The 19,284-nt window shown below is 45.2% G+C and overlaps 1 protein-coding gene across 1 annotated transcript in view; it reads left to right on the top strand.

The window, feature by feature from the left end:
• Positions 1 to 19,284, top strand: part of LOC127924161 (germ cell-specific gene 1-like protein) — a 53,386-nt gene that overhangs the window by 13,583 nt on the left and 20,519 nt on the right. The window contains exon 3 of the mRNA XM_052508626.1: positions 13,039 to 13,081. Coding sequence (XP_052364586.1) covers positions 13,039 to 13,081 — 43 coding nt within the window. The remainder of the gene's footprint in view (positions 1 to 13,038; positions 13,082 to 19,284) is intronic.

Genomic DNA, 19,284 nt, shown 5'->3' with positions numbered 1-19,284 from the left:
GCCTTAACCCTGACCATAACCACTCTGCTAACCTAACCCAAGCTTTAACCCTGACCCTAACCACTCTGCTAACCTAACCCAAGCCTTAACCCTGACCATAACCACTCTGCTAACCTTATGCCTAACCCTGACCCTAACCACTCTGCAAACCTAACCCAAGCCTTAACCCTGACCATAACCACTCTGCTAACCTAACCCAAGCCTTAACCCTGACTATAACCACTCTGCTAACCTAACCCAAGCCTTAACCCTGACCATAACCACTCTGCTAACCTAACCCAAGCCTTAACCCTGACCATAACCACCCTGCTAACCTAACCCAAGCCTTAACCCTGACCATAACCACTCTGCTAACCTAACCCAAGCCTTAACCCTGACCATAACCACTCTGCTAACCTAACCCAAGCCTTAACCCTGACCATAACCACTCTGCTAACCTAACCCAAGCCTTAACCCTGACCATAACCACTCTGCTAACCTTATGCCTAACCCCCGACCCTAACCACTCTGCTAACCTAACCCAAGCCTTAACCCTGGCCCTAACCACTCTGCTAACCTAACCCAAGCCTTAACCCTGACCATAACCACTCTGCTAACCTTATGCTTAACCCCGACCCTAACCACTCTGCTAACCTAACCCAAGCCTTAACCCTGACCATAACCACTCTGCTAACCTAACCCAAGCCTTAACCCTGACCATAACCACTCTGCTAACCTAACCCAAGCCTTAACCCTGACCATAACCACTCTGCTAACCTAACCCAAGCCTTAACCCTGACCCTAACCACTCTGCTAACCTAACCCAAGCCTTAACCATGACCATAACCACTCTGCTAACCTAACCCAAGCCTTAACCCTGACCCTAACCACTCTGCTAACCTAACCCAAGCCTTAACCCTGACCCTAACCACTCTGCTAACCTAACCCAAGCCTTAACCCTGACCATAACCACTCTGCTAACCTAACCCAAGCCTTAACCCTGACCCTAACCACTCTGCTAACCTAACCCAAGCCTTAACCCTGACCATAACCACTCTGCTAACCTAACCCAAGCCTTAACCCTGACCACTCTGCTAACCTAACCCAAGCCTTAACCCTGACCCTAACCACTCTGCTAACCTAACCCAAGCCTTAACCCTGACCATAACCACTCTGCTAACCTAACCCAAGCCTTAACCCTGACCATAACCACTCTGCTAACCTAACCCAAGCCTTAACCCTGACCATAACCACTCTGCTAACCTAACCCAAGCCTTAACCCTGACCATAACCACTCTGCTAACCTAACCCAAGCCTTAACCCTGACCATAACCACTCTGCTAACCTAACCCAAGCCTTAACCCTGACCATAACCACTCTGCTAACCTAACCCAAGCCTTAACCCTGACCATAACCACTCTGCTAACCTTATGCCTAACCCTGACCCTAACCACTCTGCTAACCTAACCCAAGCCTTAACCCTGACCATAACCACTCTGCTAACCTAACCCAAGCCTTAACCCTGACCATAACCACTCTGCTAACCTAACCCAAGCCTTAACCCTGACCCTAACCACTCTGCTAACCTAACCCAAGCCTTAACCCTGACCATAACCACTCTGCTCACCTTATGCTTAACCCTGACCCTAACCACTCTGCTAACCTAACCCAAGCCTTAACCCTGACCATAACCACTCTGCTAACCTAACCCAAGCCTTAACCCTGACCATAACCACTCTGCTAACCTAACCCAAGCCTTAACCCTGACCATAACCACTCTGCTAACCTAACCCAAGCCTTAACCCTGACCCTAACCACTCTGCTAACCTAACCCAAGCCTTAACCATGACCATAACCACTCTGCTAACCTAACCCAAGCCTTAACCCTGACCCTAACCACTCTGCTAACCTAACCCAAGCCTTAACCCTGACCATAACCACTCTGCTAACCTAACCCAAGCCTTAACCCTGACCCTAACCACTCTGCTAACCTTATGCCTAACCCTGACCATAACCACTCTGCTAACCTAACCCAAGCCTTAACCCTGACCATAACCACTCTGCTAACCTAACCCAAGCCTTAACCCTGACCATAACCACTCTGCTAACCTAACCCAAGCCTTAACCCTGACCATAACCACTCTGCTAACCTAACCCAAGCCTTAACCCTGACCATAACCACTCTGCTAACCTAACCCAAGCCTTAACCCTGACCATAACCACTCTGCTAACCTAACCCAAGCCTTAACCCTGACCATAACCACTCTGCTAACCTAACCCAAGCCTTAACCCTGACCATAACCACTCTGCTAACCTAACCCAAGCCTTAACCCTGACCATAACCACTCTGCTAACCTAACCCAAGCCTTAACCCTGACCATAACCACTCTGCTAACCTAACCCAAGCCTTAACCCTGACCATAACCACTCTGCTAACCTAACCCAAGCCTTAACCCTGACCATAACCACTCTGCTAACCTAACCCAAGCCTTAACCCTGACCATAACCACTCTGCTAACCTAACCCAAGCCTTAACCCTGACCATAACCACTCTGCTAACCTAACCCAAGCCTTAACCCTGACCATAACCACTCTGCTAACCTTATGCCTAACCCCGACCCTAACCACTCTGCTAACCTAACCCAAGCCTTAACCCTGACCCTAACCACTCTGCTAACCTAACCCAAGCCTTAACCCTGACCATAACCACTCTGCTAACCTTATGCTTAACCCCGACCCTAACCACTCTGCTAACCTAACCCAAGCCTTAACCCTGACCATAACCACTCTGCTAACCTAACCCAAGCCTTAACCCTGACCATAACCACTCTGCTAACCTAACCCAAGCCTTAACCCTGACCATAACCACTCTGCTAACCTAACCCAAGCCTTAACCCTGACCCTAACCACTCTGCTAACCTAACCCAAGCCTTAACCATGACCATAACCACTCTGCTAACCTAACCCAAGCCTTAACCCTGACCCTAACCACTCTGCTAACCTAACCCAAGCCTTAACCCTGACCCTAACCACTCTGCTAACCTAACCCAAGCCTTAACCCTGACCATAACCACTCTGCTAACCTTATGCCTAACCCTGACCATAACCACTCTGCTAACCTAACCCAAGCCTTAACCCTGACCATAACCACTCTGCTAACCTAACCCAAGCCTTAACCCTGACCATAACCACTCTGCTAACCTAACCCAAGCCTTAACCCTGACCATAACCACTCTGCTAACCTAACCCAAGCCTTAACCCTGACCATAACCACTCTGCTAACCTAACCCAAGCCTTAACCCTGACCATAACCACTCTGCTAACCTAACCCAAGCCTTAACCCTGACCATAACCACTCTGCTAACCTAACCCAAGCCTTAACCCTGACCATAACCACTCTGCTAACCTAACCCAAGCCTTAACCCTGACCATAACCACTCTGCTAACCTAACCCAAGCCTTAACCCTGACCATAACCACTCTGCTAACCTAACCCAAGCCTTAACCCTGACCATAACCACTCTGCTAACCTAACCCAAGCCGTAACCCTGACCATAACCACTCTGCTAACCTAACCCAAGCCTTAACCCTGACCCTAACCACTCTGCTAACCTAACCCAAGCCTTAACCCTGACCCTAACCACTCTGCTAACCTTATGCCTTAACCCTGACCATAACCACTCTGCTAACCTTATGCCTAACCCCGACCCTAACCACTCTGCTAACCTTATGCCCAACTCCTGTAGCTGTGGAAGATACTGGTCTTCCTGGGTCTCCCATCTTGCCACTGGAATATCCCCTTCCTACAGTAAAGTAGTGTGAATATCCCCTTCCTACAGTGAAGTAGTGTGAATATCCCCTTCCTACAGTGAAGTAGTGTGATTATCACCTTCCTACAGTGAAGTAGTGTGAATATCACCTTCCTACAGTGAAGTAGTGTGATTATCACCTTCCTACAGTGAAGTAGTGTGAATATCACCTTCCTACAGTGAAGTAGTGTGAATATCACCTTCCTACAGTGAAGTAGTGTGATTATCACCTTCCTACAGTGAAGTAGTGTGAATATCACCTTCCTACAGTGAAGTAGTGTGATTATCACCTTCCTACAGTGAAGTAGTGTGAATATCACCTTCCTACAGTGAAGTAGTGTGATTATCACCTTCCTACAGTGAAAGAGTGTGAATATCACCTTCCTACAGTGAAGTAGTGTGAATATCACCTTCCTACAGTGAAATAGTGTGAATATCACCTTCCTACAGTGAAGTAGTGTGAATATCCCCTTCCTACAGTGAAATAGTGTGAATATCACCTTCCTACAGTGAAGTAGTGTGAATATCCCCTTCCTACAGTGAAGTAGTGTGAATATCCCCTTCCTACAGTGAAATAGTGTGAATATCACCTTCCTACAGTGAAATAGTGTCCTTGGGGATTACACTCCTTCAGCGGCTCTTTAAAAAACTTCCTTTGCTCAGGTATCCTCTTCTGACCTCGCTGAAGCCATCAACCGGAAACCGGACTAAAGTCTGGTAGCATTGGGGTGTCTGGTGATGGGGGCAGGATTGAATGCACCGGGAGCCCTTTGTATTTAACCTTTATGACTAGGCAAGTCAGTTAAGAACTCGTTCTTATTTACAAAACGGCCTAACCCGGGCAAACCCTCCCTAACCCGGCCAAACCCTCCCCTAACCCGGCCAAACCCTCCCCTAACCCGGCCAAACCCTCCCCTAACCAGGCCAAACCCTCCCTAACCCGGGCAAACCCTCCGCTAACCCGGCCAAACCCTCCCCTAACCCGGGCAAACCCTCCCCTAACCAGGCCAAACCCGGACGACGCTGGGCCAATTGTGCACCACCCTATGGGACTCCCAATCACAGCCAGATGTGATGCAGCTTGGATTCAAACCAGGGACTGTAGTGAAGCCTCTTGCACTGAGATGCAGTGTCTTAGACCGCTGCGCCACATGCAGCCCCAACATTAAGTCTAGTCTTGGACTGAAACACATTCTCAATAGAACATCTCCATTGAAAGTGCTTTTAGACCAGGAGTATAGGCGTAATCTGTGTCTGGGAAACTAATACAAATTATAATATGAGAACATGAGAATACACATTAGAACATGAGAATACACATTAGTACATGAGAATACACATTAGAACATGAGAATACACATTAGAACATGAGAATACATATTAGAACATGAGAATACACATTAGAACATGAGAATACACATTGTAACATGAGAATACACATTAGAACATGAGAATACACATTAGAACACGAAAATACACATTGTAACATGAGAATACACATTAGACCATGAGAATACACATTAGACCATGAGAATACACATTAGAACATGAGAATACACATTAGACCATGAGAATACACATTAGAACATGAGAATACACATTAGAACATGAGAATACACATTGTAACATGAGAATACACATTAGACCATCAGAATACACATTGTAACATGAGAATACACATTTGAGCACAAGAATACACATGAGAATACACATTAGAACATGAGAATACACATTAGAACATGAGAATACACATTAGACCATGAGAATACACATTAGACCATGAGAATACACATTAGACCATGAGAATGCACATTAGACCATGAGAATACACATTAGACCATGAGAATACACATTAGAACATGAGAACATGAGAATACACATTAGACCATGATAATACACATTAGAACATGAGAATACACATTAGAACATGAGAATACACATTAGACCATGAGAATACACATTAGAACATGAGAATACACATTAGAACATGAGAATACACATTAGACCATGAGAATACACATTAGACCATGAGAATACACATTAGAACATGAGAATACACATTTGAGCACAAGAATACATATGAGAATACACATTAGAACATCAGAATACACATTGTAACATGAGAATACACATTAGACCATGAGAATACACATTAGACCATGAGAATACACATTAGACCATGAGAATACACATTAGACCACATTAGACCATGAGAATACACATTAGACCATGAGAATACACATTAGAACATGAGAATACACATTAGACCATGAGAATACACATTAGAACATGAGAATACACATGTGGTCCTTCTGTAGCTCAGTTGGTAGAGCATGGTGCTTGTAACGCCAGGGTAGTGGGTTCGATTCCCGGGACCACCCATACGTAGAATGTATGCACACATGACTGTAAGTCGCTTTGGATAAAAGCGTCTGCTAAATGGCATATATTATTATTATTAGAACATGAGAATACACATTGTAACATGAGAATACACATTAGAACATGAGAATACACATTGTAACATGAGAATACACATTAGAACATGAGAATACACATTAGAACATGAGAATACACATTGTAACATGAGAATACACATTAGACCATCAGAATACACATTGATTGGTTCCATCCCCTTGATTTGTTCCATCCCACTTGATTTGTTCCATCCCACTTGGTTTGTTCCATCCCACTTGATTGGTTCCATCCCACTTGATTGGTTCCATCCCACTTGATTGGTTCCATCCCACTTGATTTGTTCCATCCCACTTGACTGGTTCCATCCCCTTGATTTGTTCCATCCCACTTGATTTGTTCCATCCCACTTGATTGGTTCCATCCCACTTGATTTGTTCCATCCCACTTGATTTGTTCCATCCCACTTGATTTGTTCCATCCCACTTGATTGGTTCCATCCCACTTGATTTGTTCCATCCCACTTGGTTTGTTCCATCCCACTTGATTTGTTCCATCCCACTTGGTTTGTTCCATCCCACTTGGTTTGTTCCATCCCACTTGGTTTGCTCCATCCCACTTGGTTTGTTCCATCCCACTTGATTTGTTCCATCCCACTTGGTTTGTTCCATCCCACTTGGTTTGTTCCATCCCACTTGGTTTGCTCCATCCCACTTGATTGGTTCCATCCCACTTGATTTGTTCCATCCCACTTGGTTTGTTCCATCCCACTTGATTTCCTTTCCAATGGGATAGCAGCGTGTAGTATTGGTCGTCACCATCTGGATGTCACCATGATACAGTCGACTACACAGCGGGGACAGTTTGAGCTGCAAGATGGCAACACAACAACAAGGGGACAGTGTCCTTCGCTCCCGCTTGCTGAGCATTACTCTCCAGCTGTAAAGAGAGGGAAGTAGCTAGACAATGTAGTCAATATCAGATCAGAAAGGAGAGGGAAGTAGCTAGATAGTGTAGTCAATATCAGATCAGTGAGGATAGGGAAGTAGCTAGATAGTGTAGTCAATATCAGGTCAGTGAGGAGAGGGAAGTAGCTAGATAGTGTAGTCAATATCAGATCTGTGAGGATAGGGAAGTAGCTAGATAGTGTAGTCAATATCAGGTCAGTGAGGAGAGGGAAGTAGCTAGATGGTGTTGTCAATATCAGGTCAGTGAGGAGAGGGAAGTAGCTAGATAGTGTAGTCAATATCAGGTCAGTGAGGAGAGGGAAGTAGCTAGATAGTGTAGTCAATATCAGATCAGATCAGTGAGGAGAGGGAAGTAGCTAGATAGTGTAGTCAATATCAGATCAGATCAGTGAGGAGAGGGAAGTAGCTAGATAGTGTAGTCAATATCAGATCAGATCAGTGAGGAGAGGGAAGTAGCTAGATAGTGTAGTCAATATCAGATCAGATCAGTGAGGAGAGGGAAGTAGCTAGATAGTGTAGTCAATATCAGATCAGGTCAGTGAGGAGAGGGAAGTAGCTAGATAGTGTAGTCAATATCAGATCAGATCAGTGAGGAGAGGGAAGTAGCTAGATAGTGTAGTCAATATCAGATCAGGTCAGTGAGGAGAGGGAAGTAGCTAGATAGTGTAGTCAATATCAGATCAGATCAGTGAGGAGAGGGAAGTAGCTAGATAGTGTAGTCAATATCAGATCAGATCAGTGAGGAGAGGAAGTAGCACAAATTCCCTTCCATCCCGTCTCCAGTCAGCTGTTCGTTCCATAAAAACTGTTATGGCTGTTTATTTTCACGACGGTCGTCATCCCTAACCGTTGGTTATGTGGTAACTGTGCCAGACCCCGTGTGTGTGCCCACTGAGAGAGAGGAACAATCACATCCTACAGGGATGACAGACAGAGCTGTTATCGTTTAACGAACCTCCATAACGACCATCAATTAACTAATGAACCCATAACGACCATCAATTAACTAATGAACCCATAACGACCATCAATTAACTAATGAACCCATAACGACCATTAATTAACTAATGAACCCATAACGACCATCAATTAACTAATGAACCCATAACGATCATCAATTAACTAATGAGCCCATAACGATCATCAATTAACTAATGAACCCATAACGACCATCAATTAACTAATGAACCCATAACGACCATCAATTAACTAATGAACCCATAACGACCATCAATTAACTAATGAACCCATAACGACCATCAATTAACTAATGAACCCATAACGATCATCAATTAACTAATGAGCCCATAACGACCATCAATTAACTAATGAACCCATAACGACCATCAATTAACTAATGAACCCATAACGACCATCAATTAACTAATGAACCCATAACGGCCATCAATTAACTAATGAACCCATAACGACCATCAATTAACTAATGAACCCATAACGACCATAAATTAACTAATGAACCCATAACGACCATCAATTAACTAATGAACCCATAACGACCATCAATTAACTAATGAACCCATAACGACCATCAATTAACTAATGAACCCATAACGACCATCAATTAACTAATGAACCCATAACGACCATCAATTAACTAATGAACCCATAACGGCCATCAATTAACTAATGAACCCATAACGACCATCAATTAACTAATGAACCCATAACGACCATAAATTAACTAATGAACCCATAACGACCATCAATTAACTAATGAACCCATAACGACCATCAATTAACTAATGAACCCATAACGACCATCAATTAACTAATGAACCCATAACGACCATCAATTAACTAATGAACCCATAACGACCATCAATTAACTAATGAACCCATAACGATCATCAATTAACTAATGAGCCCATAACGACCATCAATTAACTAATGAACCCATAACAACCATCAATTAACTAATGAACCCATAACGACCATCAATTAACTAATGAACCCATAACAACCATCAATTAACTAATGAACCCATAACGACCACCAATTGACTAATGAACCCTTAACGACCATCAATTAACTAATGAACCCATAACGACCATCAATTGACTAATGAACCCATAACGACCATCAATTGACTAATGAACCCATAACGATCATCAATTAACTAATGAACCCATAACGACCATCAATTGACTAATGAACCCATAACGACCATTAATTAACTAATGAACCCATAACGACCATCAATTAACTAATGAACCCATAACGACCATCAATTAACTAATGAACCCATAACGACCATCAATTAACTAATGAACCCATAACGACCATCAATTAACTAATGAACCCATAACGATCATCAATTAACTAATGAACCCATAACGACCATCAATTAACTAATGAACCCATAACGACCATCAATTAACTAATGAACCCATAACGAGCTCGGTCCATTACATCAACCTGTTCCATTAGTGATTAACTTCCAGACATGTTTACAAGATACTATAGTTGTAGAAGGTACCTTTAGACAGGTCCAGGATCAGCTCAGCTCAGAGAGAGAGAGAGAGAGAGAGAGAGAGAGAGAGAGAGAGAGAGAGAGAGAGAGAGAGAGAGAGAGAGAGAAAAAATACCTTGTTGCATCGAGAAATACCTTGTTGCATCGAGTGTGTGGGTGTGTGACTCTCTCTCTCTCACACACACACACTTTTCCAGTCTGAAGTTCAGTGTTTTCATCCAGTCCCATTCATCCAGATTTAATTCCAGCTGCTCTCTTTGTCGTTAACAATATCCCTTTCTTCAAAAAGTTCTTTAAAACTCTGAATTGAAACTCTTCTGGCAGACTCCCCCAAAACAATCTGTCCTAGGCTTTGTCCTCCACAAGTGTTTGCTAAATATTTTTATTATGGACTATGTTGATTTGTCAATGGAGAATAAGGCCTGGGATTTAATCCCTTTGTGCTTTGTCAGCTTCTTGCCATTTAAAAGGAATTACTATGTTCTGTTGTCAATGGAGAATAAGGTCTGGGATTCAATCCCATCGCTACGCTCCATTTAAAATAAACTCCAGATGGAGTCGACACATGCAGCATTTACTGTGAATGCGGGGCTCCGGGGAAGAGCAGGAACATTGCCTTTAAAAGGTACATAGCTGACAAAACACATTCAGATAGAATCCTAGACTTTTAATATTTAAACTCTTTACTGTGTTGTGTACTGTCTATGGAGAGTCACATCCTGAGACTATTTACTAGGTTCTGTTGTCTATGGAGAGTCACATCCTGGGACTATTTACTAGGTTCTGTTGTCTATGGAGAGTCACATCCTGAGACTATTTACTAGGTTCTGTTGTCTATGGAGAGTCACATCCTGAGACTATTTACTAGGTTCTGTTGTCTATGGAGAGTCACATCCTGAGACTATTTACTAGGTTCTGTTGTCTATGGAGAGTCACATCCTGAGACTATTTACTAGGTTCTGTTGTCTATGGAGAGTCACATCCTGAGACTATTTACTAGGTTCTGTTGTCTATGGAGAGTCACATCCTGTCTAGGTTCTGTTGTCTATGGAGAGTCACATCCTGAGACTATTTACTAGGTTCTGTTGTCTATGGAGAGTCACATCCTGAGACTATTTACTAGGTTCTGTTGTCTATGGAGAGTCACATCCTGAGACTATTTACTAGGTTCTGTTGTCTATGGAGAGTCACATCCTGAGACTATTTACTAGGTTCTGTTGTCTATGGAGAGTCACATCCTGAGACTATTTACTAGGTTCTGTTGTCTATGGAGAGTCACATCCTGGGACTATTTACTAGGTTCTGTTGTCTATGGAGAGTCACATCCTGAGACTATTTACTAGGTTCTGTTGTCTATGGAGAGTCACATCCTGAGACTATTTACTAGGTTCTGTTGTCTATGGAGAGTCACATCCTGAGACTATTTACTAGGTTCTGTTGTCTATGGAGAGTCACATCCTGAGACTATTTACTAGGTTCTGTTGTCTATGGAGAGTCACATCCTGAGACTATTTACTAGGTTCTGTTGTCTATGGAGAGTCACATCCTGGGACTATTTACTAGGTTCTGTTGTCTATGGAGAGTCACATCCTGAGACTATTTACTAGGTTCTGTTGTCTATGGAGAGTCACATCCTGGGACTATTTACTAGGTTCTGTTGTCTATGGAGAGTCACATCCTGGGACTATTTACTAGGTTCTGTTGTCTATGGAGAGTCACATCCTGAGACTATTTACTAGGTTCTGTTGTCTATGGAGAGTCACATCCTGAGACTATTTACTAGGTTCTGTTGTCTATGGAGAGTCACCTGGGACTATTTACTAGGTTCTGTTGTCTATGGAGAGTCACCTGAGACTATTTACTAGGTTCTGTTGTCTATGGAGAGTCACATCCTGGGACTATTTACTAGGTTCTGTTGTCTATGGAGAGTCACATCCTGGACTATTTACTAGGTTCTGTTGTCTATGGAGAGTCACATCCTGAGACTATTTACTAGGTTCTGTTGTCTATGGAGAGTCACATCCTGAGACTATTTACTAGGTTCTGTTGTCTATGGAGAGTCACATCCTGGGACTATTTACTAGGTTCTGTTGTCTATGGAGAGTCACATCCTGAGACTATTTACTAGGTTCTGTTGTCTATGGAGAGTCACATCCTGGGACTATTTACTAGGTTCTGTTGTCTATGGAGAGTCACATCCTGAGACTATTTACTAGGTTCTGTTGTCTATGGAGAGTCACATCCTGAGACTATTTACTAGGTTCTGTTGTCTATGGAGAGTCACATCCTGAGACTATTTACTAGGTTCTGTTGTCTATGGAGAGTCACATCCTGAGACTATTTACTAGGTTCTGTTGTCTATGGAGAGTCACATCCTGGGACTATTTACTAGGTTCTGTTGTCTATGGAGAGTCACATCCTGAGACTATTTACTAGGTTCTGTTGTCTATGGAGAGTCACATCCTGAGACTATTTACTAGGTTCTGTTGTCTATGGAGAGTCACATCCTGGGACTATTTACTAGGTTCTGTTGTCTATGGAGAGTCACATCCTGAGACTATTTACTAGGTTCTGTTGTCTATGGAGAGTCACATCCTGAGACTATTTACTAGGTTCTGTTGTCTATGGAGAGTCACATCCTGGGACTATTTACTGTTCTGTCTATGGAGAGTCACATCCTGGGACTATTTACTGGTTCTGTTGTCTATGGAGAGTCACATCCTGGGACTATTTACTAGGTTCTGTTGTCTATGGAGAGTCACATCCTGGGACTATTTACTAGGTTCTGTTGTTCTGTTGTCTATGGAGAGTCACATCCTGGGACTATTTACTAGGTTCTGTTGTCTATGGAGAGTCACATCCTGATACTATTTACTAGGTTCTGTTGTCTATGGAGAGTCACATCCTGGGACTATTTACTAGGTTCTGTTGTCTATGGAGAGTCACATCCTGAGACTATTTACTCGGTTCTGTTGTCTATGGAGAGTCACATCCTGAGACTATTTACTAGGTTCTGTTGTCTATGGAGAGTCACATCCTGGGACTATTTACTAGGTTCTGTTGTCTATGGAGAGTCACATCCTGGGACTATTTACTAGGTTCTGTTGTCTATGGAGAGTCACATCCTGGGTTCTGTTGTCTATGGAGAATAAAATCCTAAGAGAGAGGTGTAGTGTTGGTCAGGTCAGTTTTAGGTTTAATTAGTATAAATTCTTTATGTTAACAGATATTAAAGCCCTTGTACCTCTCTCTCTCTCTCTCTCTCTCTCTCTCTCTCTCTCTCTCTCTCTCTCTCTCTCTCTCTCCCTGCCCTCCCTCTCTCTCTCTCTCTCTCTGTGTCTCTATCTTTCTCTCAGGTACTAGGTTCTGTTGTCTAGAAGTGTCGTAGCTTCATTGATCTGGCTCCGGCTTCAGAGAGAGGTGAGTAATGTGGGTGTATGTGTGTGTGTGAGTGTATGTGCGTGTGCTGGGATTTGTCTGTACCAGGCTGAAGCAGCCTCACCACTGAATGGTCTTCTATAGGGGTTAAAGGTGGGCTGGACCAGGCTGAAGCAGCCTCACCACTGAACGGCCTTCTATAGGGGTTAAAGGTGGGCTGGACCAGGCTGAAGCAGCCTCACCACTGAATGGTCTTCTATAGGGGTTAAAGGTGGGCTGAACCAGGCTGAAGCAGCCTCACCACTGAACGGTCTTCTATAGGGGTTAAAGGTGGGCTGGACCACTGAATGGTCTTCTATAGGGGTTAAAGGTGGGCTGGACCACTGAATGGTCTTCTATAGGGGTTAAAGGTGGGCTGGACCAGGCTGAAGCAGCCTCACCACTGAACAGCCTTCTATAGGGGTTAATGGTGGGCTGGACCAGGCTGAAGCAGCCTCACCACTGAATGGTCTTCTATAGGGGTTAAAGGTGGGCTGGACCACTGAATGGTCTTCTATAGGGGTTAAAGGTGGGCTGGACCAGGCTGAAGCAGCCTCACCACTGAATGGTCTTCTATAGGGGTTAAAGGTGGGCTGGACCACTGAATGGTCTTCTATAGGGGTTAAAGGTGGGCTGGACCAGGCTGAAGCAGCCTCACCACTGAACAGCCTTCTATAGGGGTTAAAGGTGGGCTGGACCACTGAATGGTCTTCTATAGGGGTTAATGGTGGGCTGGACCAGGCTGAAGCAGCCTCACCACTGAATGGTCTTCTATAGGGGTTAAAGGTGGGCTGGACCACTGAATGGTCTTCTATAGGGGTTAATGGTGGGCTGGACCAGGCTGAAGCAGCCTCACCACTGAATGGTCTTCTATAGGGGTTAAAGGTGGGCTGGACCAGGCTGAAGCAGCCTCACCACTGAATGGCCTTCTATAGGGGTTAAAGGTGGGCTGGGTGGGCTGAAGCAGCCTCACCACTGAATGGTCTTCTATAGGGGTTAAAGGTGGGCTGGACCAGGCTGAAGCAGCCTCACCACTGAATGGTCTTCTATAGGGGTTAAAGGTGGGCTGGACCAGGCTGAAGCAGCCTCACCAATGAATGGTCTTCTATAGGGGTTAAAGGTGGGCTGGACCAGGCTGAAGCAGCCTCACCACTGAACGGCCTTCTATAGGGGTTAAAGGTGGGCTGGACCACTGAATGGTCTTCTATAGGGGTTAAAGGTGGGCTGGACCAGGCTGAAGCAGCCTCACCACTGAATGGTCTTCTATAGGGGTTAAAGGTGGGCTGAACCAGGCTGAAGCAGCCTCACCACTGAACGGTCTTCTATAGGGGTTAAAGGTGGGCTGGACCACTGAATGGTCTTCTATAGGGGTTAAAGGTGGGCTGGACCAGGCTGAAGCAGCCTCACCACTGAATGGTCTTCTATAGGGGTTAAAGGTGGGCTGGACCAGGCTGAAGCAGCCTCACCACTGAACGGCCTTCTATAGGGGTTAAAGGTGGGATGGACCACTGAATGGTCTTCTATAGGGGTTAAAGGTGGGCTGGACCAGGCTGAAGCAGCCTCACCACTGAACAGCCTTCTATAGGGGTTAAAGGTGGGCTGGACCAGGCTGAAGCAGCCTCACCACTGAATGGCCTTCTATAGGGGTTAAAGGTGGGCTGGACCAGGCTGAAGCAGCCTCACCAATGAATGGTCTTCTATAGGGGTTAAAGGTGGGCTGGACCAGGCTGAAGCAGCCTCACCACTGAACGGTCTTCTATAGGGGTTAAAGGTGGGCTGGACCAGGCTGAAGCAGCCTCACCACTGAACGGCCTTCTATAGGGGTTAAAGGTGGGCTGGACCACTGAATGGTCTTCTATAGGGGTTAAAGGTGGGCTGGACCACTGAATGGTCTTCTATAGGGGTTAAAGGTGGGCTGTACCAGGCTGAAGCAGCCTCACCACTGAATGGTCTTCTATAGGGGTTAAAGGTGGGCTGGACCAGGCTGAAGCAGCCTCACCACTGAACGGTCTTCTATAGGGGTTAAAGGTGGGCTGGACCACTGAATGGTCTTCTATAGGGGTTAAAGGTGGGCTGGACCAGGCTGAAGCAGCCTCACCACTGAATGGTCTTCTATAGGGGTTAAAGGTGGGCTGGACCAGGCTGAAGCAGCCTCACCACTGAATGGCCTTCTATAGGGGTTAAAGGTGGGCTGGACCAGGCTGAAGCAGCCTCACCACTGAATGGTCTTCTGAAACGGGCCCATAGTTATCCTCCAGGTCCAGAATAAAGCAGGGCCACATGAAAACAGAAACAGACTGATGCATACTGCAACTGACATTCTCCTATTGACCCCATGATATACTCTTCTGTCTAAAACAGACGTCTTCACTTCCATGTCCTGTGCACATTCAATATAGGGATCACTGTTAACACTGACTGAAGCAGCACTGTTAACCCTGACTGAAGCAGCACTGTTAACACTGACTGAAGCAGCACTGTTAACACTGACTGAAGCAGCACTGTTAACACTGACTGAAGCAGCACTGTTAACCCTGACTGAAGCATCACTGTTAACCCTGACTGAAGCAGCACTGTTAACACTGACTGAAGCAGCACTGTTAACACTGACTGAAGCAGCACTGTTTACTGACTGAAGCAGCATAACACTGAAGCAGCACTGAAGCCCTGACTGAAGCATCACTGTTAACACTGACTGAAGCATCACTGTTAACCCTGACTGAAGCATCACTGTTAACACTGACTGAAGCAGCACTGTTAACCCTGACTGAAGCATCACTGTTAACACTGACTGAAGCAGCACTGTTAACCCTGACTGAACATCACTGAACCCTGACTGAAGCAGCACTGTTAACACTGACTGAAGCATCACTGTTAACTGAAGCATCACTGAACTGAAGCATCACTGTTAACACTGACTGAAGCATCACTGTTAACACTGACTGAAGCAGCACTGTTAACCCTGACTGAAGCATCACTGTTAACCCTGACTGAAGCATCACTGTTAACACTGACTGAAGCAGCACTGTTAACACTGACTGAAGCATCACTGAACACTGCATCACTGTTAACACTGACTGAAGCAGCACTGTTAACACTGACTGAAGCAGCACTGTTAACCCTGACTGAAGCATCACTGTTAACACTGACTGAAGCAGCACTGTTAACCCTGACTGAAGCATCACTGTTAACACTGACTGAAGCATCACTGTTTACACTGACTGAAGCAGCACTGTTAACACTGACTGAAGCAGCACTGTTTACACTGACTGAAGCAGCACTGTTAACCCTGACTGAAGCAGCACTTAACCCTGACTGAAGCACTGAAGCACTGTTAACACTGACTGAAGCATCACTGTTAACCCTGACTGAAGCAGCACTGTTAACCCTGACTGAAGCATCACTGTTAACACTGACTGAAGCAGCACTGTTTACACTGACTGAAGCAGCACTGTGACTAACAGCTGAACCCTGAAGCAGCACTGTTAACCCTGACTGAAGCATCACTGTTAACCCTGACTGAAGCAGCACTGTCAACCCTGACTGAAGCAGCACTGTTAACCCTGACTGAAGCATCACTGTTAACCCTGACTGAAGCAGCACTGTTAACCCTGACTGAAGCAGTTAACACTGAAGCAGCACTGTTAACACTGACTGAAGCAGCACTGTTAAAACTGACTGAAGAAGCACTGTTAACACTGACTGAAGCATCACTGACTGAAGCAGCACTGTTAACCCTGACTGAAGCATCACTGTTAACCTGACTGAAGCAGCACTGGGGTTCACTGTTAACCCTGACTGAAGCAGCACTGTTAACCCTGACTGAAGCTTCATCTAACCCTGACTGAAGCAGCACTGTTAACCCTGACTGAAGCAGCACTGGGACTGAAGCATCACTGTTAACACTGACTGAAGCAGCACTGTTAACCTAGAAGCATCACTGTTAACCCTGACTGAAGAACACTGTTAACCCTGACTGAAGCAGCACTGTTAACCCTGAGAAGCAGCACTGTTCCCCTGACTGAAGCATCACTGTTAACCCTGACTGAAGCAGCACTGTTAACCCTGACTGAAGCAACACTGTTAACCCTGACTGAAGCAGCACTGTTAACCCTGACTGAAGCATCACTGTTAACCCTGACTGAAGCATCACTGTTAACACTGACTGAAGCAGCACTGTTTACACTGACTGAAGCAGAGGGGTTCCTAGTAGAGAGGGGTTCCTAGTAGAGAGGGGTTCCTAGTAGAGAGGGGTTCCTAGTAGAGAGGGGTTCCTAGTAGAGAGGGGTTTCTAGTAGAGAGGGGTTCCTAGTAGAGAGGGGTTCCTAGTAGAGAGGGGTTTCTAGTAGAGAGGGGTTCCTAGTAGAGAGGGGTTCCTAGTAGAGAGGGGTTTCTAGTAGAGAGGGGTTCCTAGTAGAGAGGGGTTTCTAGTAGAGAGGGGTTCTAGTAGAGAGGGGTTCCTAGTAGAGAGGGGTTTCTAGTAGAGAGGGGTTCCTAGTAGAGGGGGTTCCTAGTAGAGAGGGGTTTCTAGGAGGGGGTTCCTAGTAGAGAGGGGTTTCTAGTAGAGAGGGGTTTCTAGTAGAGAGGGGTTCCTAGTAGAGAGGATTTCTAGTAGAGAGGGTTCCTAGTAGAGGGGTTCCTAGTAGAGAGGGGTTCCTAGTAGAGAGGGGTTTCTAGTAGAGAGGGTTTCTAGTAGAGAGGGGTTCGTAGTAGAGAGGGGTTTCTAGTAGAGAGGGTTCCTAGTAGAGAGGGGTTTCTAGTAGAGAGGGATCCTAGTAGAGAGGGTTTCTAGTAGAGAGGGTTCCTAGTAGAGAGGGGTTCTAGTAGAGAGGGGTTTCTAGTAGAGAGGGGTTTCTAGTAGAGAGGGGTTCTAGTAGAGAGGGGTTTCTAGTAGAGAGGGGTTTCTAGTAGAGAGGGGTTTCTAGTAGAGAGGGGTTTCTAGTAGAGGGGTTTCTAGTAGAGAGGGGTTCTAGTAGAGGGGGTTTCTAGTAGAGGGGTTTCTAGTAGAGAGGGGTTTCTAGTAGAGAGGGGTTTCTAGTAGAGAGGGGTTTCTAGTAGAGAGGGGTTTCTAGTAGAGAGGGGTTCCTAGTAGAGAGGGGTTCCTAGTAGAGAGGGGTTTCTAGTAGAGAGGGGTTTCTAGTAGAGAGGGGTTCCTAGTAGAGAGGGGTTTCTAGTAGAGAGGGGTTTCTAGTAGAGAGGGGTTTCTAGTAGAGAGGGGTTTCTAGTAGAGAGGGGTTCCTAGTAGAGAGGGGTTTCTAGTAGAGAGGGGTTTCTAGTAGAGAGGGGTTTCTAGTAGAGAGGGGTTCCTAGTAGAGAGGGGTTTCTAGTAGAGTTAATGGGTCTCTATAGGGAGTGAACTTGTTACTTTTGTACCTTGTTATTTAGCTTCTTCTTTTAATAAGCTGTTTTTACATAGAATCTGGTCTGGGATCAGCAAGCTGTTTGGTGTGTTGTATCTGGTCTGGGATCAGCAAGCTGTTTGGTGTGTTGAATCTGGTCTGGGATCAGCAAGCTGTTTGGTGTGTTGAATCTGGTCTGGGATCAGCAAGCTGTTTGGTGTGTTGAATCTGGTCTGGGATCAGCAAGCTGTTTGGTGTGTTGAATCTGGTCTGGGATCAGCAAGCTGTTTGGTGTGTTGAATCTGGTCTGGGATCAGCAAGCTGTTTGGTGTGTTGTGTCTGGTCTGGGATCAGCAAGCTGTTTTTTACAGAGAATCTGGTCTGGGATCAGCAAGCTGTTTTTACAGAGAATCTGGTCTGGGATCAGCAAGCTGTTTGGTGTGTTGAATCTGGTCTGGGATCAGCAAGCTGTTTGGTGTGTTGAATCTGGTCTGGGATCAGCAAGCTGTTTGTGTGTTGAATCTGGTCTGGGATCAGAAGCTGTTTGGTGTGTTGAATCTGGTCTGGGATCAGCAAGCTGTTTGGTGTGTTGAATCTGGTCTGGGATCAGCAAGCTGTTTGTTGTTGAATCTGGTCTGGGATCAGCAAGCTGTTTGGTGTGTTGAATCTGGTCTGGGATCAGCAAGCTGTTTGGTGTGTTGAATCTGGTCTGGGATCAGCAAGCTGTTTTTACATAGAATCTGGTCTGGGATCAGCAAGCTGTTTGGTGTGTTGAATCTGGTCTGGGATCAGCAAGCTGTTTGGTGTGTTGAATCTGGTCTGGGATCAGCAAGCTGTTTGGTGTGTTGAATCTGGTCTGGGATCAGC

The sequence above is a fragment of the Oncorhynchus keta genome, unplaced genomic scaffold (assembly GCF_023373465.1).
Source record: "Oncorhynchus keta strain PuntledgeMale-10-30-2019 unplaced genomic scaffold, Oket_V2 Un_contig_3750_pilon_pilon, whole genome shotgun sequence".
NCBI classification, from domain to species: Eukaryota; Metazoa; Chordata; class Actinopteri; order Salmoniformes; family Salmonidae; genus Oncorhynchus; species Oncorhynchus keta.
This window is presented reverse-complemented; position numbering and strand designations above follow the sequence as displayed.